At 52.8% G+C, this 20,243-nt stretch overlaps 9 protein-coding genes across 9 annotated transcripts; 5 read left to right on the forward strand and 4 right to left on the reverse strand.

Moving 5' to 3' along the window:
- Nucleotides 1–188: 188 nt before the first annotated feature.
- Nucleotides 189–1,858, reverse strand: LAESUDRAFT_745569 (uncharacterized protein; the record flags this gene model as incomplete). Its single annotated transcript, XM_040911377.1, has 5 exons — nucleotides 189–622; nucleotides 790–1,014; nucleotides 1,065–1,226; nucleotides 1,280–1,614; nucleotides 1,681–1,858. The coding sequence occupies 5 exons, from the start codon at nucleotides 1,856–1,858 to the stop codon at nucleotides 461–463; spliced, it is 1,062 nt and encodes a 353-aa protein (XP_040758783.1). The 3' UTR covers nucleotides 189–460.
- Nucleotides 1,829–3,398, forward strand: LAESUDRAFT_731630 (uncharacterized protein). The gene is made up of 2 exons (XM_040910080.1): nucleotides 1,829–2,485; nucleotides 2,566–3,398. Exons 1-2 carry the CDS (start codon nucleotides 2,081–2,083, stop codon nucleotides 2,896–2,898), a joined length of 738 nt encoding a protein of 245 aa, XP_040758784.1. The 5' UTR covers nucleotides 1,829–2,080; the 3' UTR covers nucleotides 2,899–3,398.
- On the reverse strand, nucleotides 3,168–5,150 carry LAESUDRAFT_731632 (FMN-linked oxidoreductase). Its single transcript, XM_040910081.1, has 6 exons — nucleotides 5,129–5,150; nucleotides 4,945–5,069; nucleotides 4,334–4,892; nucleotides 4,255–4,283; nucleotides 3,916–4,192; nucleotides 3,168–3,863 (listed from the first exon to the last, which is right to left on the reverse strand). Exons 1-6 carry the CDS (start codon nucleotides 5,130–5,132, stop codon nucleotides 3,193–3,195), a joined length of 1,665 nt encoding a protein of 554 aa, XP_040758785.1. The 5' UTR covers nucleotides 5,133–5,150; the 3' UTR covers nucleotides 3,168–3,192.
- Nucleotides 5,151–5,273: 123 nt separating this feature from the next.
- On the reverse strand, nucleotides 5,274–8,355 carry LAESUDRAFT_745571 (galactose oxidase). Its single transcript, XM_040911378.1, has 16 exons — nucleotides 8,111–8,355; nucleotides 7,901–8,056; nucleotides 7,806–7,844; nucleotides 7,643–7,742; nucleotides 7,450–7,579; nucleotides 7,309–7,370; nucleotides 7,163–7,250; nucleotides 7,057–7,109; nucleotides 6,929–7,001; nucleotides 6,652–6,870; nucleotides 6,419–6,593; nucleotides 6,221–6,360; nucleotides 5,859–6,165; nucleotides 5,685–5,808; nucleotides 5,536–5,628; nucleotides 5,274–5,469 (listed from the first exon to the last, which is right to left on the reverse strand). The coding sequence occupies exons 2-16, from the start codon at nucleotides 8,051–8,053 to the stop codon at nucleotides 5,339–5,341; spliced, it is 1,887 nt and encodes a 628-aa protein (XP_040758786.1). The 5' UTR covers nucleotides 8,054–8,056; nucleotides 8,111–8,355; the 3' UTR covers nucleotides 5,274–5,338.
- A 240-nt stretch (nucleotides 8,356–8,595) lies between these two features.
- Nucleotides 8,596–9,893, reverse strand: LAESUDRAFT_731634 (ubiquitin-domain-containing protein). The gene is made up of 4 exons (XM_040910082.1): nucleotides 9,639–9,893; nucleotides 9,529–9,580; nucleotides 8,939–9,473; nucleotides 8,596–8,854 (listed from the first exon to the last, which is right to left on the reverse strand). Exons 1-4 carry the CDS (start codon nucleotides 9,765–9,767, stop codon nucleotides 8,719–8,721), a joined length of 852 nt encoding a protein of 283 aa, XP_040758787.1. The 5' UTR covers nucleotides 9,768–9,893; the 3' UTR covers nucleotides 8,596–8,718.
- Nucleotides 9,894–10,048: 155 nt separating this feature from the next.
- On the forward strand, nucleotides 10,049–10,842 carry LAESUDRAFT_745573 (uncharacterized protein; the record flags this gene model as incomplete). The annotated part of the gene is made up of 5 exons (XM_040911379.1): nucleotides 10,049–10,054; nucleotides 10,109–10,130; nucleotides 10,185–10,225; nucleotides 10,279–10,359; nucleotides 10,431–10,842. 5 exons carry the CDS (start codon nucleotides 10,049–10,051, stop codon nucleotides 10,578–10,580), a joined length of 300 nt encoding a protein of 99 aa, XP_040758788.1. The 3' UTR covers nucleotides 10,581–10,842.
- A 28-nt stretch (nucleotides 10,843–10,870) lies between these two features.
- On the forward strand, nucleotides 10,871–14,639 carry LAESUDRAFT_497505 (uncharacterized protein). The gene is made up of 4 exons (XM_040902693.1): nucleotides 10,871–11,145; nucleotides 11,198–13,114; nucleotides 13,214–14,291; nucleotides 14,350–14,639. Exons 1-4 carry the CDS (start codon nucleotides 10,965–10,967, stop codon nucleotides 14,516–14,518), a joined length of 3,345 nt encoding a protein of 1,114 aa, XP_040758789.1. The 5' UTR covers nucleotides 10,871–10,964; the 3' UTR covers nucleotides 14,519–14,639.
- Nucleotides 14,640–15,659: 1,020 nt separating this feature from the next.
- On the forward strand, nucleotides 15,660–16,843 carry LAESUDRAFT_739344 (Aldo/keto reductase; the record flags this gene model as incomplete). Its single annotated transcript, XM_040910998.1, has 6 exons — nucleotides 15,660–15,720; nucleotides 15,783–15,875; nucleotides 15,935–16,090; nucleotides 16,154–16,364; nucleotides 16,422–16,612; nucleotides 16,671–16,843. The coding sequence occupies 6 exons, from the start codon at nucleotides 15,660–15,662 to the stop codon at nucleotides 16,841–16,843; spliced, it is 885 nt and encodes a 294-aa protein (XP_040758790.1).
- A 574-nt stretch (nucleotides 16,844–17,417) lies between these two features.
- LAESUDRAFT_739345 (uncharacterized protein) lies at nucleotides 17,418–20,161 on the forward strand (the record flags this gene model as incomplete). Its single annotated transcript, XM_040910999.1, has 9 exons — nucleotides 17,418–17,891; nucleotides 17,940–18,764; nucleotides 18,818–19,022; nucleotides 19,071–19,244; nucleotides 19,294–19,370; nucleotides 19,440–19,508; nucleotides 19,562–19,624; nucleotides 19,684–19,827; nucleotides 19,895–20,161. The coding sequence occupies 9 exons, from the start codon at nucleotides 17,418–17,420 to the stop codon at nucleotides 20,159–20,161; spliced, it is 2,298 nt and encodes a 765-aa protein (XP_040758791.1).
- Nucleotides 20,162–20,243: the final 82 nt, after the last annotated feature.

Genomic DNA, 20,243 nt, shown 5'->3' on the forward strand with positions numbered 1-20,243 from the left:
ATATGGCCTGTGCTCTGTGAATTTGAATTCTTAGTATGTTATGTCGATGGCGATTTTTGCTTTTGCAACATTCGCGTGGAGGACTGCGTACGGCATTCAATTATAATTCAACACGCAGTACATGACATAACAAGCCACGACGAATGCATAAGCAATCGCAATACATGAAGATAAGGCTACACAGTGAGGTTACAGGGCGCAAAGAAAGGAGCGAGAAGAATAGTACATGTGCGGTCCGTCCGTCTAGCGAAATCACCGCTTGTCATCCGTTTCGATTGTCGAGCCGCGTCTTGTGGATAGCGATGAGAAGTTCAATCCAAGTAAGTCCAAATCCTAGTTCGAGTCCTCTAGCCAGTTCGAGTCCAAAGCCCAGTCCGTTGTGCTGCCAGTTGATATTCACCAGATTCCTCGAGGTCCCGGAACAGCGGTGTTTTCTGTCAGCAAAATCTTGCAGCCAGTGCTAGAAACAGAACGCTATGCCAAGGACGACAGCACCCAGGATGACCGTAACCTGCGACATCGGACTGATGGCCGATCGTGCCCCAGAGTACGAGCTTCTGGCCAAACCGGTGGGCATGCTGCCTCTGTTTGGGGGTATGATTGTAGCTGTGGCGGTCGGACGCTGAATCATAGAATGAGTGTTAGCGGGGTGTACGCGGTGAGCGCTGAGACAAGGAGCAGAATGATCTTTTTCCTTCAAGCAAAGGAACGCAGTGCGGATGCAGAATCCGAGAAGAATACTGCATATATGCGCGATCTCATTCAATTAAATCGAAAGGAAGCACGCACGGATATGGCAGAAGTGCCAGAGACCACCACAAGAGAGTTCGGGCTCGACGTCGTCATGATAGAAGCGACGGCCGATACGTTCGTCGCTGTCGACACGCTGCGGATGAATATCCCATTCCCAACAGTCGCGTACGTCGTGCACATCGAGGTTGGAGGCGCGGGGTGCGCCGATGGAGTTGTAGGCTGGCCCTGTTTGAACGTCGAGGTACCGTACACGCCCATGGGCTGAAAGCATATATTACTCAAGTCCTGGAAAAAGGAGCCACCATGCATACCTCGCCGTCATCACCTAAGCAGCGCTCGAATACGCCGGCGTCGTAGTTCCCAGGCATGTTCCAATCGCAGCCCATAACGTCATATATATGCTGGCAGTATGTGGTCGCCATCGGACCCGGCTTGCATGCACGGAAGCAGAACTGCCTGTCTGACATAAAGTTCTGCCAACACATCCGGATCAGCAAGCGCCTATATGCGTACTGTCCACACTTACCGTCCATTCATGCAGCTGCTCGAGCTGTCCAAACGCGTTGGAAAACACCAGTCCACCAATTGGATTCCCGTTCCCGTCTTGTCCATGAGGATCGAGCTCACCACCGGTGTCGCCCGCAGGAATGTTTAGCTGCGTGAGGTCGCCGACGCCCATGACCTGGATGTAGTCGGGCGTCTGCACGAAGTGCGCGCCGGTGATACTCCCGTCAGGGATGACTCGCGTGCCGTAGCCGTCCTTGAGACACCAAGAAACCTCGATGCGTTCGGTGTCTCCGATCGTCGAGTTTGAACCTGGATAGGGTGGAGCAAATAGGCAGAAATCGTCGACGGAGTTCACTGGGGAGATCAACGTCATGAACTGATCAGAAGGCGAATACGGTGTCATTGGCTTGCTAAGCTTACGATACGCATTTTGGCACATTGACGACTGGCTAGAGCTCACACCGCAGGCATTGGTACCGTATTGGCCTTGCTGCGTGTGGTCAGGTGCGTCTGACGGCATATATGTTGCTGAATATGTCTGTGCGCCAGCTCGAGCAACGAGGCTGAGAACCAGGGAAGAGATTGCATAATAATACATGTTTTTATAGTCTGAAAGAAAAGAAAATGCAAAGGAGTGGAAGGAAAGAGTGAAAGGGAGAGATGCGCTGCAGTCTCTGAGTGGTTTGAGTCGAACAAGGACACCTGCCAAATGCAGACACATGCCGCATCTCCGCGAAGGTCACTGCCTCGAGGCGGCTCCAATCTCTCCCTTATAGATCTCCCTGGTTACTCATTTCTCCGTCCCTCCTCCCCCCCCGCAATGGCTTTGGGTCCAGCCTCCCCCTCGTCGTCGACCGTGTCGGCGACGGCCGCCTTAACCTCATCTCCCACGACCACCACCAGCAGCTCCTCCAGTTCTTCCAGCGGTATCTTCAGCACGAACGGCACCCCCGCGCTCATCCTTGCGTTCCTCGCTGTCGGCCTCTTCGTCGGCGGGATGCTCGCCATGTTCGGCTTGCGCAGGCGCATGGCTGGACGCGGCCTCCGGCGCTGGTTCGCGGGTGGCCCTTCAGCTGGAGGCTTAGAACCGGACGCAATGGATCTCCCCCAGATAGGAGGGGGTCGCCGTGGGAAGAAGAGGAAGTCACTCGGGAAGAAGCCGGAGTTGTGGGACGTGTATGTGCAGACCAAGGGCGTGGAGAAGGGCCTATGGAGAGAGATTATGGTGAGCGAGTATGCTGCATGCGCGATCATTCATAGCTTTGATACATCTTGTGTTTCCTTCTTCTCCTGTACTTTCCGTAGCCTATCTCTTCGAAACAATCGCCCCATGTGGCGCACACCTTCCACGAGATACTGGCTTCAGATTCAGCGATAGCTCGTGCAGAGTCACCAAGGCGGTTCACCCACTTCTTGAGACTTCCTCAGCACAACGTCGCGCCTATCGCAGTCCCAGCTCATGTACCAGAAGGACCTTTACAGGTTGCCGTCGTGATCACTATGCCCACGCCACCCTATGCCGACTCTGATACCCTTGACTTCACGCTTGGACTTGCGTCCATGCCCTGGAAGAAAGAATACGCTGAACTCGTTGGCGGCACTATCTTCCCCGAGCAGAATATCGGACAGGAGCCCTAGATATATCCGGACACTTGCAGTACTTATTGCTCTCGGTCGCTATTACGCTTTCTGTAAAAATACTCACGTCACTGTACCATCGCTGTAGTGTTCTATACCGCACATATGGACTTGCGCTTGTACAGTTATAATTCTTCCCACTTTTCTCCTCCGATGATACCTTCTTTGATGTGACATGGCTGGATCTCACGTCTTATCTGCTCGATTATTCCCCTAGACTGTATACCTTGCTGTACATCATTACTCTCACGCCTCAAAGCAATGTACAACGCGATATATTCTTCCCAGCATCAATCACAATAACATTCCTATGATGATACCTACCAATACACCAATCAGCCCCATCAATACCCATGCATACGAGTCCCACAGACTGTCTTCTTCTTGCCAAGGTGCAACCCACAGCCACATCCTCAGCACCGCCGCAAGCCCGCCCACACTGAAATCCACATCTTGGCCCCTCGCAATGCGCCGCATCATGACAATATGCCACGCCATGTCCGTTCCCGCGCCAACGAGCTTGGGCAGCTCTACGGGAATGCTGTCCCACAGAACGATCATCACCCAGAGCACTGCCCTCTCGAGCTTGCTAAAAATAGATTGTCCCGAGGGAGGGACTATTCCGAGTCCTGTGAGGTCCGGCTCGGGTAGCGGCTCTGAGAGGATTGTTTTTGACATGCCGTCTTGGAGCATGCGAGGAAGCTCGGGGCAGAGGACGGCGAGTCGGCCGACCCCGAGGAGGTGTGCATGCTTGTTGGCGAGTGCTGAGGTGAGGAGAGGGAGCGTGCGCAGGCCGCCGGTCAGCATGACAAGTGGCAATGGTCTTCCATTGCATGCCGCAGAACTTAGAGCATTCCCGCCAAATTGTTCCGAAGAAGTTGATGACAACACCTGGACGGCTTCATGGGCAAAGCGTGTGAAAAGTGTTTGCCGAGAGGACTGCATCTTTGTTTTGATCATGAATGCTTGAGAAGACTAAGCGCGAACTTTCGCGAAGGGCAAGATGGCGTCCCTTACCTGGATCTTCATAGTCGCCTCCGCTAACTTGTATGTAGTCAACCATATTCCAAGAGGCGATTTCTCGGAGATGCTGCATAGCACGGTCTTCTTGTGCCTGACTGTAATCCGACGGATTGTCAGAGTTTTGATGTTCAACATAGTCTGAGGCGTTAAGCTTAATCCCGACCACGAAGTCGCTGGCGATAGCGCTCGATCCTCGGATTGCAGAGACGATACGGCGGAGTAATCGTAGGGGATCACTGTGCGCAGAGTATTCGTCATTCCGCAAGTTTGTCTATGAACGTGGAGACGCGGCTCTAGTGTCAATATAGGTATACCAATGCGCCAACAACACACTTTTGAAGACATGAATTGAGAAATGAGATCTAATGAGAATTCAGACGTACAACCCACGCTTCACGACGTACTCACTCACACCCGTGTGCCGCATGCAACTCAACTCCATCGAACCCGCTCTCAGCGGCAAGTCGCGCTCCCCTGACGAACGCATCGACAACCTCGTCTATATCAGCAACAGACATGCGTCGAGGAGTCTGGAAGAAAACCAAGAGCAGAATAAACGAGAGCAGCGACGAGGCAGCTGATGTCCCCGCCCGACGCGTCCGGCCAATGGGCACAGCGCTCGGCGCGAGCGGCGGGACGAACGGCCAGCGTCCGCCGAGGATATTGGCCGACTGTCGGCCGGGATGAGAGAGCTGCATGATCGCAAGCGGCTTGTTATCTCGCTCCTGTGCCTTCGTATACGCTTCCCCGTGGATAGCGTCTGCTAATCGCCTGAACGGTTCGACCGTCTCTGGAGTGATGTGTTCTGGAACGACCATGTCTCTCCCAAGCGTAAGGTGATCGTTACATACTTGCACGTTTCCCGTGCAGATCATACCCCACTCTCCTTTGGACCAGCGCGAATAGAGTTCAAAATGTGCCTCGTTAGGCGGCCCTCCGTAGAGGTTGCTCATGTGCTCGTACATAGCAACCTACAATAGGTCAGAAATTCAGCGGAAACCTCTTGACCATACACAAACTCGCCTTCACCAGCCTATTAGGCACTGTACGGCCACATGTGAGTTTGATAGCCGTCAGCAGCTCTTGGGACGCATCGATGTCGGCGTCATCAGCATCTTGACCGCATTTATGAGCAGCTTGCGCAGTATCTGCCTTGTAAGGTGTCAATGCTACGATTCCAAGTGGCTTTAATGACTCATCAACGAACCCATGTCCTGCATGGACAAAGTGCGGAACACGCAGTAGACACGCGGTCGACGACTGAACAAGCTTGGAACCAGCAGACGCCCGCAAACACGATCACGTGACCGGGACGTGACGCCCAAACGCGTCTCTGATGTGCAGTCGACACCCATCTCGTTGCCATTATAGGAAGTGTGCAGATTTAAAAAAAGATACAAAGTACTCGTTTAATATATCATCTTCTGTTGCGACTTTGCCCACTCTGTTCCCCAGGGCCTGCTGCTGCACCTTTCCTCATCTCCTCCTCGTCCAACCCGGCCTCCGCCAAAATCTTCTCCACCTCCCGCAAAATCGGCTCGTACGAAGCTGCAAAAAATGATTATTACCACAGTTGCCTATATTGGACACGGTACCCTGCGGTGATACACTCACCATACCGCTCCTGCGCCATTGCAAACCCATCCCTCCGAAGCTGTTTGCCTCGATTTTTGCTGGTGCCATGGGCTTTTCCTTTCCAGTACTCTCCTGCATGGGAGCGTCAATAATCACATCCTTATAAGCGGTCGCCAGAGGTGACGTACGAGAACGAGCATAGAACATGGACAAAGTCTCGCCCGGAAGTGGGGTGCTGATGATGTCTTCCGCAGAACGTGTCGTGTCCTTGGCAACTCCCATGAATGCAGTAGCTTCCAAACGGAGGGCATCCTGATTCACAGTAGTGAGAAACCACGTAAGGCTGACCAAAGGGCCCTCACCTTCTCATCTTGGGTTATCGGATGCTCGATCTTTTCTTTGTCATCTTCATCGCACTCGTTGGAAATTGATACAGAAGCAGCTGGCTCTTCTGGCTTGCTCTGCTCGTCCTCTCTCTTGTCCTCATCATCCTCCCCCTCATCTTCATCCTCATCCTCATCCTCGTCGCTACTCTCCTCATCACCTTCAGCGGTGATAGTGATCCCGCTATCCTTAAGGCAGACATAGCGATCCAACTTGTCCAACTGCAGCAGATAGAAGTCGTCCAGCGTATATTCGCGTGAACCACGTTCGAAGATGCCTCCATAACTAGGAGCAAGCTAGGTTCAATGTCCATCGCAGAGGAAACGTAAACAGTGCTTACAGGTACAACGTGTTTCGTAATACTGCTAGCATCGCATTGTATCGAGGCATTGGCTTCGTGAGTTCCGGATCATCTGGATCGATATCGGTGTCTGTATCCCTGACAGCGGAGGCAGGAAGAGGGACGCGCGACTTCTTATTCTGATGTTGTTCGTCGCAATCAGCTATCATCTTAACATAAGTGAAGCAAATCATATACCTCCTCTTCAATGGATAATTCAGCGTCACTGTTGGACTCATCCTCATCGCCCGAAGGAGCCCGAACAGGAGCTAGGGCTGGTTTTTGCTTCTTCGCATTTGCTCCACCCTTCTTTTTAGGCTGCTTGAGCATCATCGATACCCAACGTCCGTTCCCAGCGATCTGATAACCATATCTGTACGTGTCATGTCGCTCATTGTCGGTATGTCTAATACGCAATACGAGATGCTTACAGATCGTTGTGGAACACGCTCTCCAGCGTCTCCTCGCTCGTGTCCTCATCTGTTACACCACCGAACAGTATACCCATATTCTTCGCCACCCAGAGAGCCATGCTGCATCCCGACCGGAGCGACGGCGCGAAGGCTGTAGAGGACCGTTTTCGTCGCTCCCATTTCATTGTGACAGGCTCGGCTGGCGCCTTTCCGTCTTTTGCTTCATTGAGTGCCATCCTGGATGAAAGAGATATTTAGCGTAGGCAGTGTAGGCGAATGAACATGTTATGCATACCGGAGGAACCACGTGTCGTCGAGCATTATACCAACTGGGCGGCTGCCCTTGTGATATTCCTTGCAGTACCCGCCTACAGTGTGAACTTGTTCAGCAGCCTGCACCAGACGCGTCGGATGCCTATTTACCGTGCAACAAGATGCCATCAGCTGTAGGTAGAAATGAGAAGCCACTACGCGGTCTATACGGAATTAGTTCTTTCATTCCAGCAGACATGACACGAGGAAAACCTACGATGGCTTCCGCTCGGCTTCCTTGAACTCAGCTTTCCGCCACTTGTAGTCCTGTGTGTCGAACAGCCAGAGGTCGTCCAGGTAGTTCGCTGCAAGCAATCAGTCTGCCATTCCACACTTACATATAGCATTGCATGATGTGCGTACTGCGCAATCCAGGGTCATAGAACCCGCCGAAAAGGACAGCATAGTGTTTCCACATTGCCATACTACACCGGGGGGGGAGGCAGTCACATTAGCGAGTAGGCAAAACAAACGTCTGCATGGAACGAAACTCCTCGAACTCACCGGTGTCCCGACCGTGCCGTCGGCCTAACCTTTGTTTCTATCCGATCCCATGAATGTGTTGATATGTCGAAGCACCAGAAATCACGATAATGATGGAAGGAGTTTTGGTATAGCGAAGAGAATTCGCCGCCTGAAGATCTCACCTTAAGTAAGACTGGATGATTAGGGCAAGGAGATGGCGAGGAATGCAGACCGAAAAGATAGAGTTTTCCTCCGCCCGCAGGGGATGCGACAACTGCGTGAGCTGAGCGAGGGCCTGGGCATGTAGGAGATACAAACCTTCGCCACTCATCCTAGAAGTGTCGGAGTAACGCATTGAACGGTGCGAAAAATCTGAGATTTCCAGGAGAACGTACCTTTTCCGGCGAATATCTGAAGACATCGTTATAGAAATACTGAGCGAGCACCATTTCAGTGAGGGAATTCGAAGTTCCAAACAAAGGAGCAGTACCGCTTTCCCGTCATCACTAAAAAACTCTCCTCCAATACACCACAGATAGTTCCCGCTCGGGCACGGCGTGAGCGTCGCATTTGCTCGTCGACTCGGTGGGCCTTCCACAAGCTCCTCAATAACCCGGTGCGCTTCTTCCCATTCTCTTTGCATCTACTAATGCGCATCGCCCCGTCAGTCCACGTCACCCATAGCAGGTCAAACACTTACTTTATCGAGGATCTCCTCCAAATCCTCAGTATCTTGCTCCTCCTCCCTCGTCTTTCCTGTTTTCTTCTTCTCCTTCCGCTCGACTTTCTGCTGGGCCTTCGCTTTTTTGGCAGCCTTCGCCGCTGCTTTGGACAAATCCTTTCCAGGTATCTTCTTTGCCATCTTTGCCACTAAGCAGAACAAGATATAATAGAGATTTAGTAGGGTTTTATATAGCGAGGAGACGTCGAAGATCAAGATCAGGCCAAAGACTCATTCGATCATGGCCAAGCTTAGTAACTATTTAATGATCTTCAAATGATCAATCATCTTTCGGCGTCTACCGACCTCGAGCACGCTGGCCACAGCTTCGATGTACTCCCCATTTTATCGGCTAAAGTTCGCTGACTCGAACCAAGCTATCCACAAACTCCGATACCAAGTCCAATTCGAATGGAAGAACAGCGAGATGAACTTGTTGAGTAGATAGAGACCAATGGCATCATAAATATCCAGAGCAGACGTTACACGTTCAGTTGAAAAGCCGCCAAAGAAAATGAAGCTGAGGATATCGCCACGGAACCGACCCAGTGCAACAAAGTCCCAACATACCACAGCCCGATCTGCACTTAGGTTCCTGCCATCCCAATCATACCAACATGGTCGCGGATCTTCGCAATCTCAGATGCACTCAGCTCTCCCTTGCTCGCGCAGAAGAAGTTCTCCCATGCGGTCGCCGCATCCATGTTATTTGGGAACTCCGATCTGTGACAAACATATCGTCATCAGATGGCCAATTGCGCGGTAGTTGCAACTGAGAAGCGAGGTGATCAGAGAGGGACCACTTACTCAAGGAATTTCTGTATATGTTCCCAGAAAGTCGGCTGAGAGATCGTCGCATAGTAAGACGTGTTAATCCTCGGAGATTGAGGTGATGAAGGTGAATTAGAGGTGTCCAGAATGAGGGGTATATCGACCAATGTCTCGCCCGGTGAGGGGGAGATGGATGGAGATGGCGAGAGCACTACAGATGGAATGCGTCCGTGGCCCATCCGTGTCTTGTGCTGCGCCGGCTCAGGGAGAAGGACGATATTGCCTTCTGCAATCCTTGGCGACGACGGTGCAGGGACCTTTGAGGGATCCCAGTCGAAGCCAGGCTTAATAATCAGATTGATGATGTCTCCATCCTTGACACTGTACTCCTGCAGCAGCTTCCCGTCCGCGAAGGCCTTCCCCTTGAGCAGAAGACGTTGTACGTCCGCAGGAGGAGCGCCTGGCTCTGCCGCTAGCTGGGACTTGATGTCGGAGATCGTGTCGGTGGATTGCACAGTTAGATTGTACGTCTTAGCAGGTTTGATAGATTTGAACGTGATACTAAGAGAACCTGCAGTACACGTGTTATGTAACGTGTCTTGTAATGCCGATTTAAATCGACTGACCTATAGGAGCAGCAACTGGAGCCTTTGACTCTGGAGGCGGTGGCACCTCAACCTGTAGTTTTCAAGACAATCAGCGAGGATCTCAAGCTGAAAAAAATGAAATAGCGCACAGGTAGCACAGGTATCTTCTTCAAAGACTTCTCTGGTGGTTCCTGGAAATCATCCGCGTATATAACTGGTTGCGACGAGAGGTTGCTCGCGAATGACTTCACGAAAGCGAGCTCGGCTTGCTCTGCCATAGTCGCAAATCACAATCAGTTCAGAGAGTGCTCCCTAACCCCTGGCTCGTGAAGATGGTGGTAGGAGGTCAAAATGCAGAGATGTCGCGGCTGACACGCTAGTAGCTTGAGGCGGTGAACTTAGAGATTCCGAACTTGGAGATCCGCGGGCCAGGAAGCGGGCTTGGAGTTGGAGTCACCCTGTGACATGACGTGTCGTCTCACAGTCACGCCATCACAAGCTTGAAGTCGGCGTTAATCCTCGAGGCCGCAACAACACACTCCGACCGAGTCTTTGTACGATGGCAGTACGTTCGTACAACATCTTTTGATGCTATTCTTCTCATATTTCGCGTGTAAAGTCCGGCTACAGCTACAACGGAGGTATGCTTCCAGTGACTCGCGTCCTTCATTGCTGAACGAGATATAACCTTGAAGGCATTCCCCGTTGTTTCGCCTACTGGCAGGAGTTCTCTAAGGTAAGTCGAAAAATTCATTCTCTATCATTTTGTGTCTGACCGCTTGTTACCAGTGCTATGCCAAAACTGATGTGCCAAGCCAATGCAAACCTCAGGCGGAAGACTACCTAGAATGCTTGCACCATACTAATGAGGTGTGCTATCCTTCCACTCTCTTCAAATGAGATGGTTGACGACATCTGATGCTTACGCCTCATCGGCACAGATCGCGCGAGCGAAGGCGATCAAAGCAGAGTTTGTGAGGAAGGCCGAGCACCAGGCTCACGAAGGCCGGAAAGCGGCGGATATTCTCGCAGACGGTGTGATCGTTGGCGTCGGGCTCATACAGCGAGAGGAAGCAGCACAAGCGAAATAGAGTTGCTCTGGCGAAGAGGTCTACTTCCAATATCGTTGTTACATGTGCGGGTTGCTGAGCATGAGCTGCCCTTTGAATCGTGGCCCAGGTAGAATTGTCTGCATCGGCGTCTCTGCATCAGTCTTGTTGTTCGTTCCTTGACTAGATGTAGGCCCGGCTCCTGCAGGATCTGAACTTGAATGTATTCTCAAATATGTGTGAGCAGGCTGGTCGGATGTTACACGAATAGGTTCTGGGTCAGAGTCTAGTTTCCATTTTTGGCATGTCGTCGGAGTCTGTATGCGTGATCCGCGAAGGCACTGCGTCTGGGTCTTTTGGTCTTGACTTTGTACCTCTCTCTTCAGCACAACTGTGTGATCCTACATCTGCTCCTTTTCTCTTAGCATGACCGTGCATGCTTTCGGTTCAGCTGGATCCCCTATTGTGCTCTCAGATGACGAGGACGCAGCATTTGTAGAGTACCACCTCAGTGAATTCGACGGAAGACTGGACGCCGATACGCAAGGCGGTGCCCAGGACTGGGAGACGCAATGGAATGAGCGGTCCTACACGAACCTCGTGAATGGTACGCATGGACGATATGTGCTTTTTTAATATGTTGGCGTGACCACTACTAGATGGAATGCCGGGCTTGGCACCTAGTCAAAAGCGTAAACGGAAGAATACGTCGCAAACCGTCGGTCAGCAGCGGATAGAAAGCAAAGCACGACGCAGCAAGAGAAGAAAGCGTGAACGAGAAGCGGCTCAGATGCCAGAAGTCGTACAGGCTCCTCTACGGCCCAAGTATAACAGGTCAAAGCAACGGAAGGCTCAGATGGGCCCTATACCTCCTGTGCGGTCTGCATCCCCGCCACTACCGGCGACTCCATATGATCCCTATGGTCCCCCCGTTTCTTTCCCAGAAATCCCTTTCTCCTTCTCTGCATCATCTTCGAGCTATGCCGGACCACCGTCCAAGTATATGCCTATGGGCGCAGGATCATTGCCTCCAACGCTGCCACTCAACCCTTCTTTTTTTCCACATAGTTTCGGAATGCATGACCAGCCTGACAGCCTTTCCTATCAAATGCCACCACCAGCTCCTCGCTATCATCCTGCCCCCTCAACAGCATACACACAAACCTCCCCTCTTCCACTCTCCCCTTCTCTTCCAGACGGTTTTCTCCCAAGCCTCCTTGACCATTCTTGTATAGAATACCCACTGGGTTCCTTGCTTCATGACGCACCTATGGCCGCTCCGCCCAGGAAGCCCACCATTGTGAAGAAATCGATTGGGCAGACTCCTGCTAAGGGTTGCGAAGGTGAACATGGGCTCTACCCGCTTCCGCCCGGTAGCCAGCTCGTGTCACATCCTCCTGATCCACTTCGCACTGTTGTGCTGAAAATTTCGCCCAAAAAACATCGGATCCCTAAATTTGTGGTGTCCTGGGGAAAGCAGTTCTCAGAAACTTTCCGCTTTGATCTCGATGCCAAAGTTGGGAAAGCTCTGGTGGAGTTTCCCGATGCCGCCACGGCGCAAGCTGCTTTCCATAGTCCTCGCTTGTCAGGCGATAGCAAGGAACACATTTTCGCGTGGTGGTATATTCCGGACTTGGAGGAAGGCGAGATTACAGAATATGACGTGTCTCAGCAGCCCAGCTCTGCTGCGTCTCAGACTGGGGCACCTGGCCAAGGCGGGAAGAAGAAAAATCAGAACAAACGTCAAGGGAAGAAGAAGGCTGTGGATGCCGTGTTGCAGCCTCCTGCGTTGTCGATGCAGAAATTGAAGGAGGAGGAGGAGGCACTTTGGGTGGCATTATTCAAGTCGAAGTCAAAGCCTGCTTCTCCGCGAAGCGAGGTTGCATCACGATCGCCGGCTCCGTCTGTGTCATATTCCATTCGCGGTGACGATCCAGATGAATGGAATGACATGGTCGAGATGGCCTATTCTGACTCTTCCGTGGACCGGGACAATGAAGAGGAACAAGCGATGGACATCGAGCTCAGCGACGAAGGGTACCAGTCACAAGCCCAAAAACTCGCACAAGAATCAGCTCTCTCGGATAGATTTTCTGACATGAAAACGGAAGATGGCAGTTCCATCGCATCTTCGCGGGCAGCTTCGCCACAGCCCATGGTGATCTCGCCTATCACTCCCACCGAAGCATTGCTGCCTGTAGCGCCACTTTCCGCGACCAAATCTGTCTCCGGCACGTTTGATGGGGAAGAGCTAGTAGCGACGAAGGTTTCTTCTCCTGTGTCCATCCCACAACCCACAGTATCGACAAAGGCTACTCCTGCTGTATCGGGATCACAGCCACGAGTGGTCACGAAAGCTCCTTCGGTTTTGCAAGCGTCCATGGCGAAAGATGCCCTTTCTCTCGCATCGATGTCGGTGACTTCGCATTCAGTAATGTCTCGACGCGACAAGCTAGCCGCACAATCATGTGTTTCCGTTGAGAATCGACAGCAGACGTCGGCTGATGCAGCGTCAGTACCCCATGATCTGCCTGCATCGAAATCGAAAGCGTGTGCGAGGGTACCGCCGGGTCTGAGTGCGTCAATTTCCTCAACTGTTGAATCTTCTGCTCCACCCATTTTGCCCTCTGCTTTTGTTGCCACAGCCTCTACCCCTCATTCACAACCTAAAGCAGCGCCCACGCTTCTCTCTTCCCCTGTTGCTGTTCTGTTCACTGCTCCAGCTCCTCCGCAATCGTCAGACTTGCCTTCTGTTTCATTTGTGCCTGCGGTTTCTCATTCATCACCGGATGTCTCCGCGTTGCAACCACTTCCACCATGCCCATCTCATCCGCCCAACACTGCAAACTCATCGGTACTTTCTGAGTCTCGACCGCTTTCTGGGTCGGCTAGCCCATCCTGCAGTGCTTCCTCTGCAGTCAGCGATTCACAAAATGCGAAGGCATCTCCGATTGACAATGAACCTTTAATCGGTCCGGAGCAGCCGAACTGTCCAGCGCCCAGCAAATCCTCATTGTCCCCCCGGCAGAGAGAGATCAAGGAGCGCATCGCGAGGTTGAAGGCAGAACCTGCAAGCAGAAGTCGAAGTGTGTCGCCGTTACTTGTTGTCAAGTCTACGGAGGATTCTTCCGACAGTCATGGAATGACAAGTATGACTGACGCTCAGAAGTCTGTCCAAGCTCTTCGGCGTGCCGTGATACGGAGCAGGAAGAATCTTGCAGATGCTCCGCTTGGTTCAGCGGTGATCGCGGCGCCTCTTTCGGGAAGGGCTAGTCCTACTGAAGCAGAGGTTGCACGCAGTACGTGGATCGGTACGAGCACCACAGGAAATGCTGCTTCTGCATCCGGCGCTGGCTCGTCTTCAGCCATCTCTCCGCGTGATGGCTCTGTTCCATCTCGAGCAGCCAGCAAGAGTCGATCAGCTACGCCAGCTTTCGAAGTCGCAACGAAAGTCATGCAGAGTGCCACGATGAGCGCAGTGACCTCTTCGACTGCCGGTGGTGATACTGTCAACCTCGACGAGCTAGCAGTTGTTTTCATTACGGAAAGCATTCGCACAGTCGAGCAACCCCTGCCTCCACAACCGCCGCAGCCGAAGGCTGCTCCACCGATGGAAGACATGACACCCGCTGCAAAACTCATGCGTCTAGAGCAGCGTATCGCTGAGATCAAGACTCTGATGGCAGAACTGAGCAATGCACGTTCGGAGCTGGAGAAAAAGAACATCCGGCGTAAGATCCGCGAACAGAGAAGGTTAGCAAGTCCTGGATCGCGTGCGCGTGTTTTGGCAACCGACTGAATGACCGAACAGAGTGATGGATGAGGCGGATGCAGCAAGCATGGCTTCCTTACCGGTGGCATCGTCAGCTCGCTTCAGTGCCGCGCAGACGTGGAAATCAAGATGGCCTGAGACGCCACAGGATTGTAACGTACTCATCATCAGCGACAGCGAAGATGAGCATATGGACACTGACGAATAGATGTTGCAAGGCGTCAGTATATCGGTACGTGTATCACGGTCTCCTATTATCTTGTACTGCTAGGTTGCTTTGATTGCGACGATACCTGAAAATTTTGACTAGTGAGAACCGGAAGTACATTGTTTCTTCTGCTCTGTGAGCTTCTCATGCAGCACTTTCTCTCTTATAGGGTGGAATGTAATAGTTCACCTCTTCATATGAGTGGTGAGTGGTCCGTCTGTCTCTGCAGAGCTTTTCTCACGTCTTTACAACGCAGACTTCGTTGCTTTTTTCCGTTCAGACTCGCTTGTGTTATGGATTATGTGTCGTCCGACGCGCTAACACTCATGCCTCAAGCTAGTTGCGGGGTCGTCCAGTCAATGGTTTGTCCGTGTCTCTCGCCTTATCCCCGAGATTCACGGCGAGTCTGGCTGTCACGATCTATTACACCTTGGCATGTCGAGCGGTCGTCGATCGATCATTCTCTTGCACTTGATTTTGTATACGTTTGGCGAATGCATTGCGCTCATATTTGTACTCGTAAAGCTACGCTGTGGACCATCTGCCAAGCGTCTTCACGCCAGCGTCCCCTCGACATCTATTCGGCAGTACTTCGGAGTTACTTCTGTATCTTTGTCGAGGCAATACGAGGACACAGGTAGTGCCTGATTACATGTAGGACACTATCTTCGTCACTGGCAGCTTCGGACGTTCGTCATCGCTATAATTCTTGACTTTCGAATGCCTCATGGCTATATATGCTCCGAGCATGTGTGTCAAATTTCAATGCGAATCTCGTTTAGATTGGGACAAGAAAAGCTTGGGCAAGTCCATGACTAGATAGAAGGAGTAGCAAGCCAGTCGCTTTGACACCCGTATCGACTGAACGGATGGTACGACGTGTGGATCGTTGGACGAAAATGCCTTTGAGAGGATGAGAATGACAACCGGTATAGTTACTAACTGCTGCAGAAAATTAGTGCTCCATCAACCCCCAGGGCCCGTTACTCATCGAGCGATACGCGGATACGGGGTGCCGCTTTCCGCTGAGCGCACGCACTCAGATTTATATATCTCGGAGCTAGAATTTTCGCCCGGGCGTTCCTGGTATCCCTCTTGCACTGCTCTGAAGCTTTTTCCTGCGAAGGTGTAGACTTATACGATGCCGGCCACGAAATACGTGAAGCTGAACACTGGCGCTTTGATGCCCACGCTTGGGCTCGGTACGTCTTCATGTCCGTCTCAAATAGTAGTTGTATGACTGAGACAAAACGGTTTTGGTTAGGGACGTGGAAGTCTGCACCGGGGCTCGTCGAGAAGGCCGTTGAGATTGCGCTCAAAGATGGCTACAGGCACATTGACACTGCTACAGCATACGGCGAGTGCCCAGCCTGTCTCTAAGTTCGGGTGAAGGGCTTACCAGTCTCCTGAGCTTAGCCAACGAGAAGGAAGTTGGTATCGGTATCAAAGCGTCGGGCGTGCGTCGTGAGGAAATCTTCCTAACGACCAAGCTCGCAAACTCCAACCATAGAGACCCTGAGAAGGCTCTCGAGTACTCCCTCACGCAGCTCGACACGCCTTACCTTGACCTTTGTATGGCACCGTGTCAATAGATCAGGAGTTGCACGGATCGCTCATCATTTTCCGTGACTGCAGGGCTAATGCATTGGCCATGCCCGATGAAGGACGGCAAACCCGACCACGAGGTCTCCTGGATCGATACGTGGAAGAAGATGGAGAAGATCTACAAGGCGCACCCGGACAAGGTCAGGGCCATCGGCGTGTCGAACGTGTCGCTGAAGTACATGGAGGATCTGCTCAAAGTCGCAGATGTGGTTCCTGCAGTGAATCAGATCGAGAGCCACCCGTGCGTTTCTTGACGTGAATCGGCTGGATTGGCATACTGATGCCGAAGATATTGCAGGTCCTGCAAGCAGGAAGAGCTCACACAGTACTGCTGGTCAAAGGGCATATCGATAACGGCATACTCGCCCCTAGGCTCGGATAACGCGCCGCTCGCGGCGAACTCCGTCATCCAAGAAATTGCTACCGCTCACGGCGTCGCCCCGTCTACCGTCCTGATTTCATTCCATGCAAACAGACCCGGTGTTACTGGTACGCTCATCCACATGATTTGCTGTTCAGAATGCTCATGAGTGAATACACGTTGCAGTGGTCCCTAAGTCAGTGACGCCCGAGCGCATCCTCGCAAATGCAAAGATCATCGACCTTACGGACGAGGACATGCAGCGTCTAAACGATATTGAGAAGACTAACTTCCATCGCCAGGGAATGCCTTTCTGGACTGGATATAAGTCGATAGGCTTCCCGGATTTGGAGGACTGACTATCTCGCGGAGAGCGTCGTTCTGTAGGATACCGCCTCTAGCCATGGTCGAGCCAAATTGGGTACTTTGGTACAGAAGATGACTGCATTGTACGTTCTTGAAGCATGAGTGTACCATTGAAACCCTAACTGATACGCCTATGATATGTTATCAAGCCCGAGCTCAATGCAGCGATTTGAGGCGCGTAGCCATCGAAGAACGTGTATTTCCAGTTTCTTTAACGATGATCGATGACGTTCAAAGTCCATGTTCGCTTTTCATGTGTAATGTCCAAGCTGAAGCTTTCGACGCGTCGAGGGTGACCCTTTGTAGGAGGCGGGCGTCTGTTTAGCGCGTCGCGGTCACGAGACCGTGTACGCATGGGGGCGAGATAATCATGATCTTGCCGCCGCCTTCCTGCTCCGGCGAACTCTAGCTACTTAGCCTCAGTCTTCCTCGCTGCAACATCCAATTGAGCCAAAGGATAGCTAGCTAATTTGCGTTTTCTCAATCTGCTGCATAATAAGTACACTAAGGTTTTGAACGTCCGGTGCTGTTCTGCGCGGGATGTCTGAACCCGTGGTCCCTCCTTCAATGTCCTCGGACGCGGCGATAGCAAAGCCCGCTTTCCTGCTTCCCACTCCACAATCTCTGGCTCGCCCGCAGACACATATAGACACGGAGTTTGACTCTGGCGTCAACAGCTCTGCGGCGTGGACAGGCTCCCTATCTCTGCAGTCTGAGAATGCCACTCGCAACGGTGCTGCTCCCAAGCTCAAGTCTCTCTCCGATGAAGAGCCGGATGATAGCGATGAGGAGGAGGAGGATTACGGGCCAGGCTGTCCCGCACGCGCGCTCTTTGTCTTTGATGGCAAGCCGGAGTTTAGGGAGCTGACGTGCGTCGCCCCGGGCGATGAGCTGGAGGTGCTAAAGGAAGATGTGGGTGATGGCTGGAGTCTCGTGAAGATTGTCAAGTGCAGGGAAGAGCGCGAGCAGGGGCATGAAGGAGAGATTGGGCTCCTGCCCCACACATTTTACACTGTGAATTCCGCGTTCTGTTTGTTAGAGGTGTGCTAGCAGAATCTCATGTCGTGTGGCTTCTATGTCCATCTCTAGTTCACCGCAGATTTCGCTCGTCTTCCTGGATATGCGGTGCCTTTGTCGCATACTCGGACGCGGAGCAGAAAGGAAGCCTCAGGATCTTCCATCACGCCACGAGGATCGCCTTCGCAAGGGTCTCAGGCATTACCGTTGGTTCCGCAAACAACAGGCGAGTGGTTCCCCAGTTTTCGGAGGAGCCTTTTAGGAGGCAGGAGTCTCAACCGGTTCTCAAGTTTCGTCACGAGCGGCGCAGAGGAATGGGTGTTGCAAGGCACAGGCGAGGAGGAAACGACACTGCCATTCAGGCATGGCAGAGAAGCCTCAGAGCAAAGCATCAACGAAGATGACATCGGACAACCACAAAGGTCAGGAGAGACAGAGAGGCACTTCGTCGACGCAGGCCCTGCATGGAAGAGCAAGATCCCCGCGTTCCGCGTCTTGGTGCATTCTCCCTCGAAGAGGAGCTCAGTGCTCACAGGGCCATTCACGATATACACGCTGACGTCCTTGTTCGAGCCAGAGCACTCGACCCACTTCCGCTCCGCCTCCATGCTTGCTGCGGACGATGACGAGGAGGACGACACACCGGACGCGCCGACTAGCATCACCGTTCAGCGACGGTTCTCGCACTTTGTTGTGCTGCATACAGCGCTAACGCGGGGGCTGCCTGGGATCGCCCTGCCTCCCCTGCCCGAGAAGCAGTATGCCGGCCGGTTCAATGATGAGTTCGTCGAGGCGAGGCGAGGGGACCTCGAACGATACATCAATCGTGTCGTGCGGCACCCGATCGCTCGGTACGCGGAGGTGCTGACGTTCTTCCTTGGTTGCGAGAGCGAGGCGGTGCGTGCATGTTAGCCCCAGCATTCTACGAGGTCATGGAATGTGTCGTGCAGGAGTGGAAAAAACAGCTGCCGCGCTATCTCGCGCTGCCTCCCAAGGGGCCCACATTCTACGCGCAGATCTACCATCCTGCATTTAACGTTGATGCGGAGGATGCCTCGGAGGCCGTTGAGAGATTCGTGCAGCATACACGGGCGGTCGGGAAGGGCGTGCAGTGGCTGAGAGGCATCTTTGGTAAGGTCCGTGAAGCGAGAGTAGGTGAGAGAAACCTTCCTGGTGGGAGGATTGCTGCTCATTGGTTCGTAGAGATGTCGAAGGCCGAACGACTACTCTCCTACTCGCTACTTTCGCTCATCACATCAAAACCCCTCGCGTCGGCGTCCAGTGCGAGCGATGACGAGAGTGACGAGCAGGATAGCTCGAAGTGCAAGGGACACATGAATGAAGACGGTGCCTGGTGTTGGCGCGAGAATTGCACAGGTGAGATGCACAATTTTGGATACATGAGACGCTGCTGACCGTGTGGAAGAATGTCTGAGGTTGACAAAGGCGATGCAGAAGACGGCGGAATCGCTGCAGAGCGTGGCTGACATGTACGATGACCATGTGAGTGGCGGCAGGCGTTCCTTGTTATGTGTTGATTCTCCACCACCTGACATCTGTGCGAATGTCAAGGCACGGAGGACGCAGTTAGCTACCCACGAGGCATTGAAGAATGTATCACATCCAGACACCATTCATGCGGTGAGCTACGAAATAACCGCAACGATTGCTATTCGACTCAGCGCATGTCACAGGCAGTAATCGACACCCATCAATCTACCCTATCCAGATACCAGGAGGCGATACAAGAGGGCAAGGCGAGACTTCTTTTGGTTCTGAGAAAAGACGAGGACTGATGCTGACTGATGGCATGCAGGAAGATGAAGAAATGGCGGCACGCTGCGAGACCGTGCTCAACACCACGATGGCAGAAATGGACATCTACCACATGCAGAAGGTGGAGGACTTCCAGACGCTAGCAAAGGACCACCTGGACGGAGAGATCGCACTCTACGAACAGGTCAGCCGCAGCGGTCTTTCGAGAGAGAAGAAAAGATCAATTTATCAACGTTGTACCCTTTATGCAGATCCTCACGCGCCTCCGCGCTGCCCGAGCGGCCTTCGACGAGCCACAATATAGCGCGCTCAGCCGGTCACCGCGACAATCGTCGCGCTACGAGCGCGAGCTGGAGCACCCCCGCCTCGCGCCGTCGCCGCTTCCGCAACCGTGCCCGCACGTGTTTGACTCGGCTCCGATCAGGCCAGTCAGCGTGGCGATACAGGAGGGAGTGGGGATGCTTCTTGGCGGCGCGAATACGGCTGCGAGGGGGAGCATCCTTGGAAAGCTGTGGTAGGGTGGCGGAGAAGGACGTATGGTCTCACGACATTGTTGACTACGATCTTGTGCTATTTTGTACCCACATCGGTTACTGTATT

This window comes from Laetiporus sulphureus (genome assembly GCF_001632365.1).
Source record: "Laetiporus sulphureus 93-53 unplaced genomic scaffold LAESUscaffold_67, whole genome shotgun sequence".
Taxonomy (NCBI): Eukaryota; Fungi; Basidiomycota; class Agaricomycetes; order Polyporales; family Laetiporaceae; genus Laetiporus; species Laetiporus sulphureus.

Coding starts and splice junctions, on each gene's coding strand:
- LAESUDRAFT_731630 (XM_040910080.1), top strand. CDS start 2,081: ATGGCTTTGGGTCCAGCCTCCCCCTCGTCGTCGACCGTGTCGGCGACG. Junction 2,486..2,565: donor GCCTATGGAGAGAGATTATG/GTGAGCGAGTAT, acceptor TACTTTCCGTAG/CCTATCTCTTCGAAACAATC.
- LAESUDRAFT_745571 (XM_040911378.1), bottom strand. CDS start 8,053: ATGCAAAGAGAATGGGAAGAAGCGCACCGGGTTATTGAGGAGCTTGTG. Junction 7,580..7,642: donor AGGAAAACTCTATCTTTTCG/GTCTGCATTCCT, acceptor TGAGATCTTCAG/GCGGCGAATTCTCTTCGCTA. Junction 5,809..5,858: donor CGATAACCCAAGATGAGAAG/GTGAGGGCCCTT, acceptor ACTGTGAATCAG/GATGCCCTCCGTTTGGAAGC.
- LAESUDRAFT_731634 (XM_040910082.1), bottom strand. CDS start 9,767: ATGGCAGAGCAAGCCGAGCTCGCTTTCGTGAAGTCATTCGCGAGCAAC. Junction 9,581..9,638: donor AGAAGATACCTGTGCTACCT/GTGCGCTATTTC, acceptor TGAAAACTACAG/GTTGAGGTGCCACCGCCTCC. Junction 8,855..8,938: donor CATATACAGAAATTCCTTGA/GTAAGTGGTCCC, acceptor TGTTTGTCACAG/ATCGGAGTTCCCAAATAACA.
- LAESUDRAFT_497505 (XM_040902693.1), top strand. CDS start 10,965: ATGACCGTGCATGCTTTCGGTTCAGCTGGATCCCCTATTGTGCTCTCA. Junction 11,146..11,197: donor CTACACGAACCTCGTGAATG/GTACGCATGGAC, acceptor GACCACTACTAG/ATGGAATGCCGGGCTTGGCA. Junction 13,115..13,213: donor GAGGGTACCGCCGGGTCTGA/GTGCGTCAATTT, acceptor AACCTAAAGCAG/CGCCCACGCTTCTCTCTTCC.
- LAESUDRAFT_731632 (XM_040910081.1), bottom strand. Junction 4,893..4,944: donor TGCCTAATAGGCTGGTGAAG/GCGAGTTTGTGT, acceptor GACCTATTGTAG/GTTGCTATGTACGAGCACAT. Junction 3,864..3,915: donor AGGCGACTATGAAGATCCAG/GTAAGGGACGCC, acceptor AGTCTTCTCAAG/CATTCATGATCAAAACAAAG.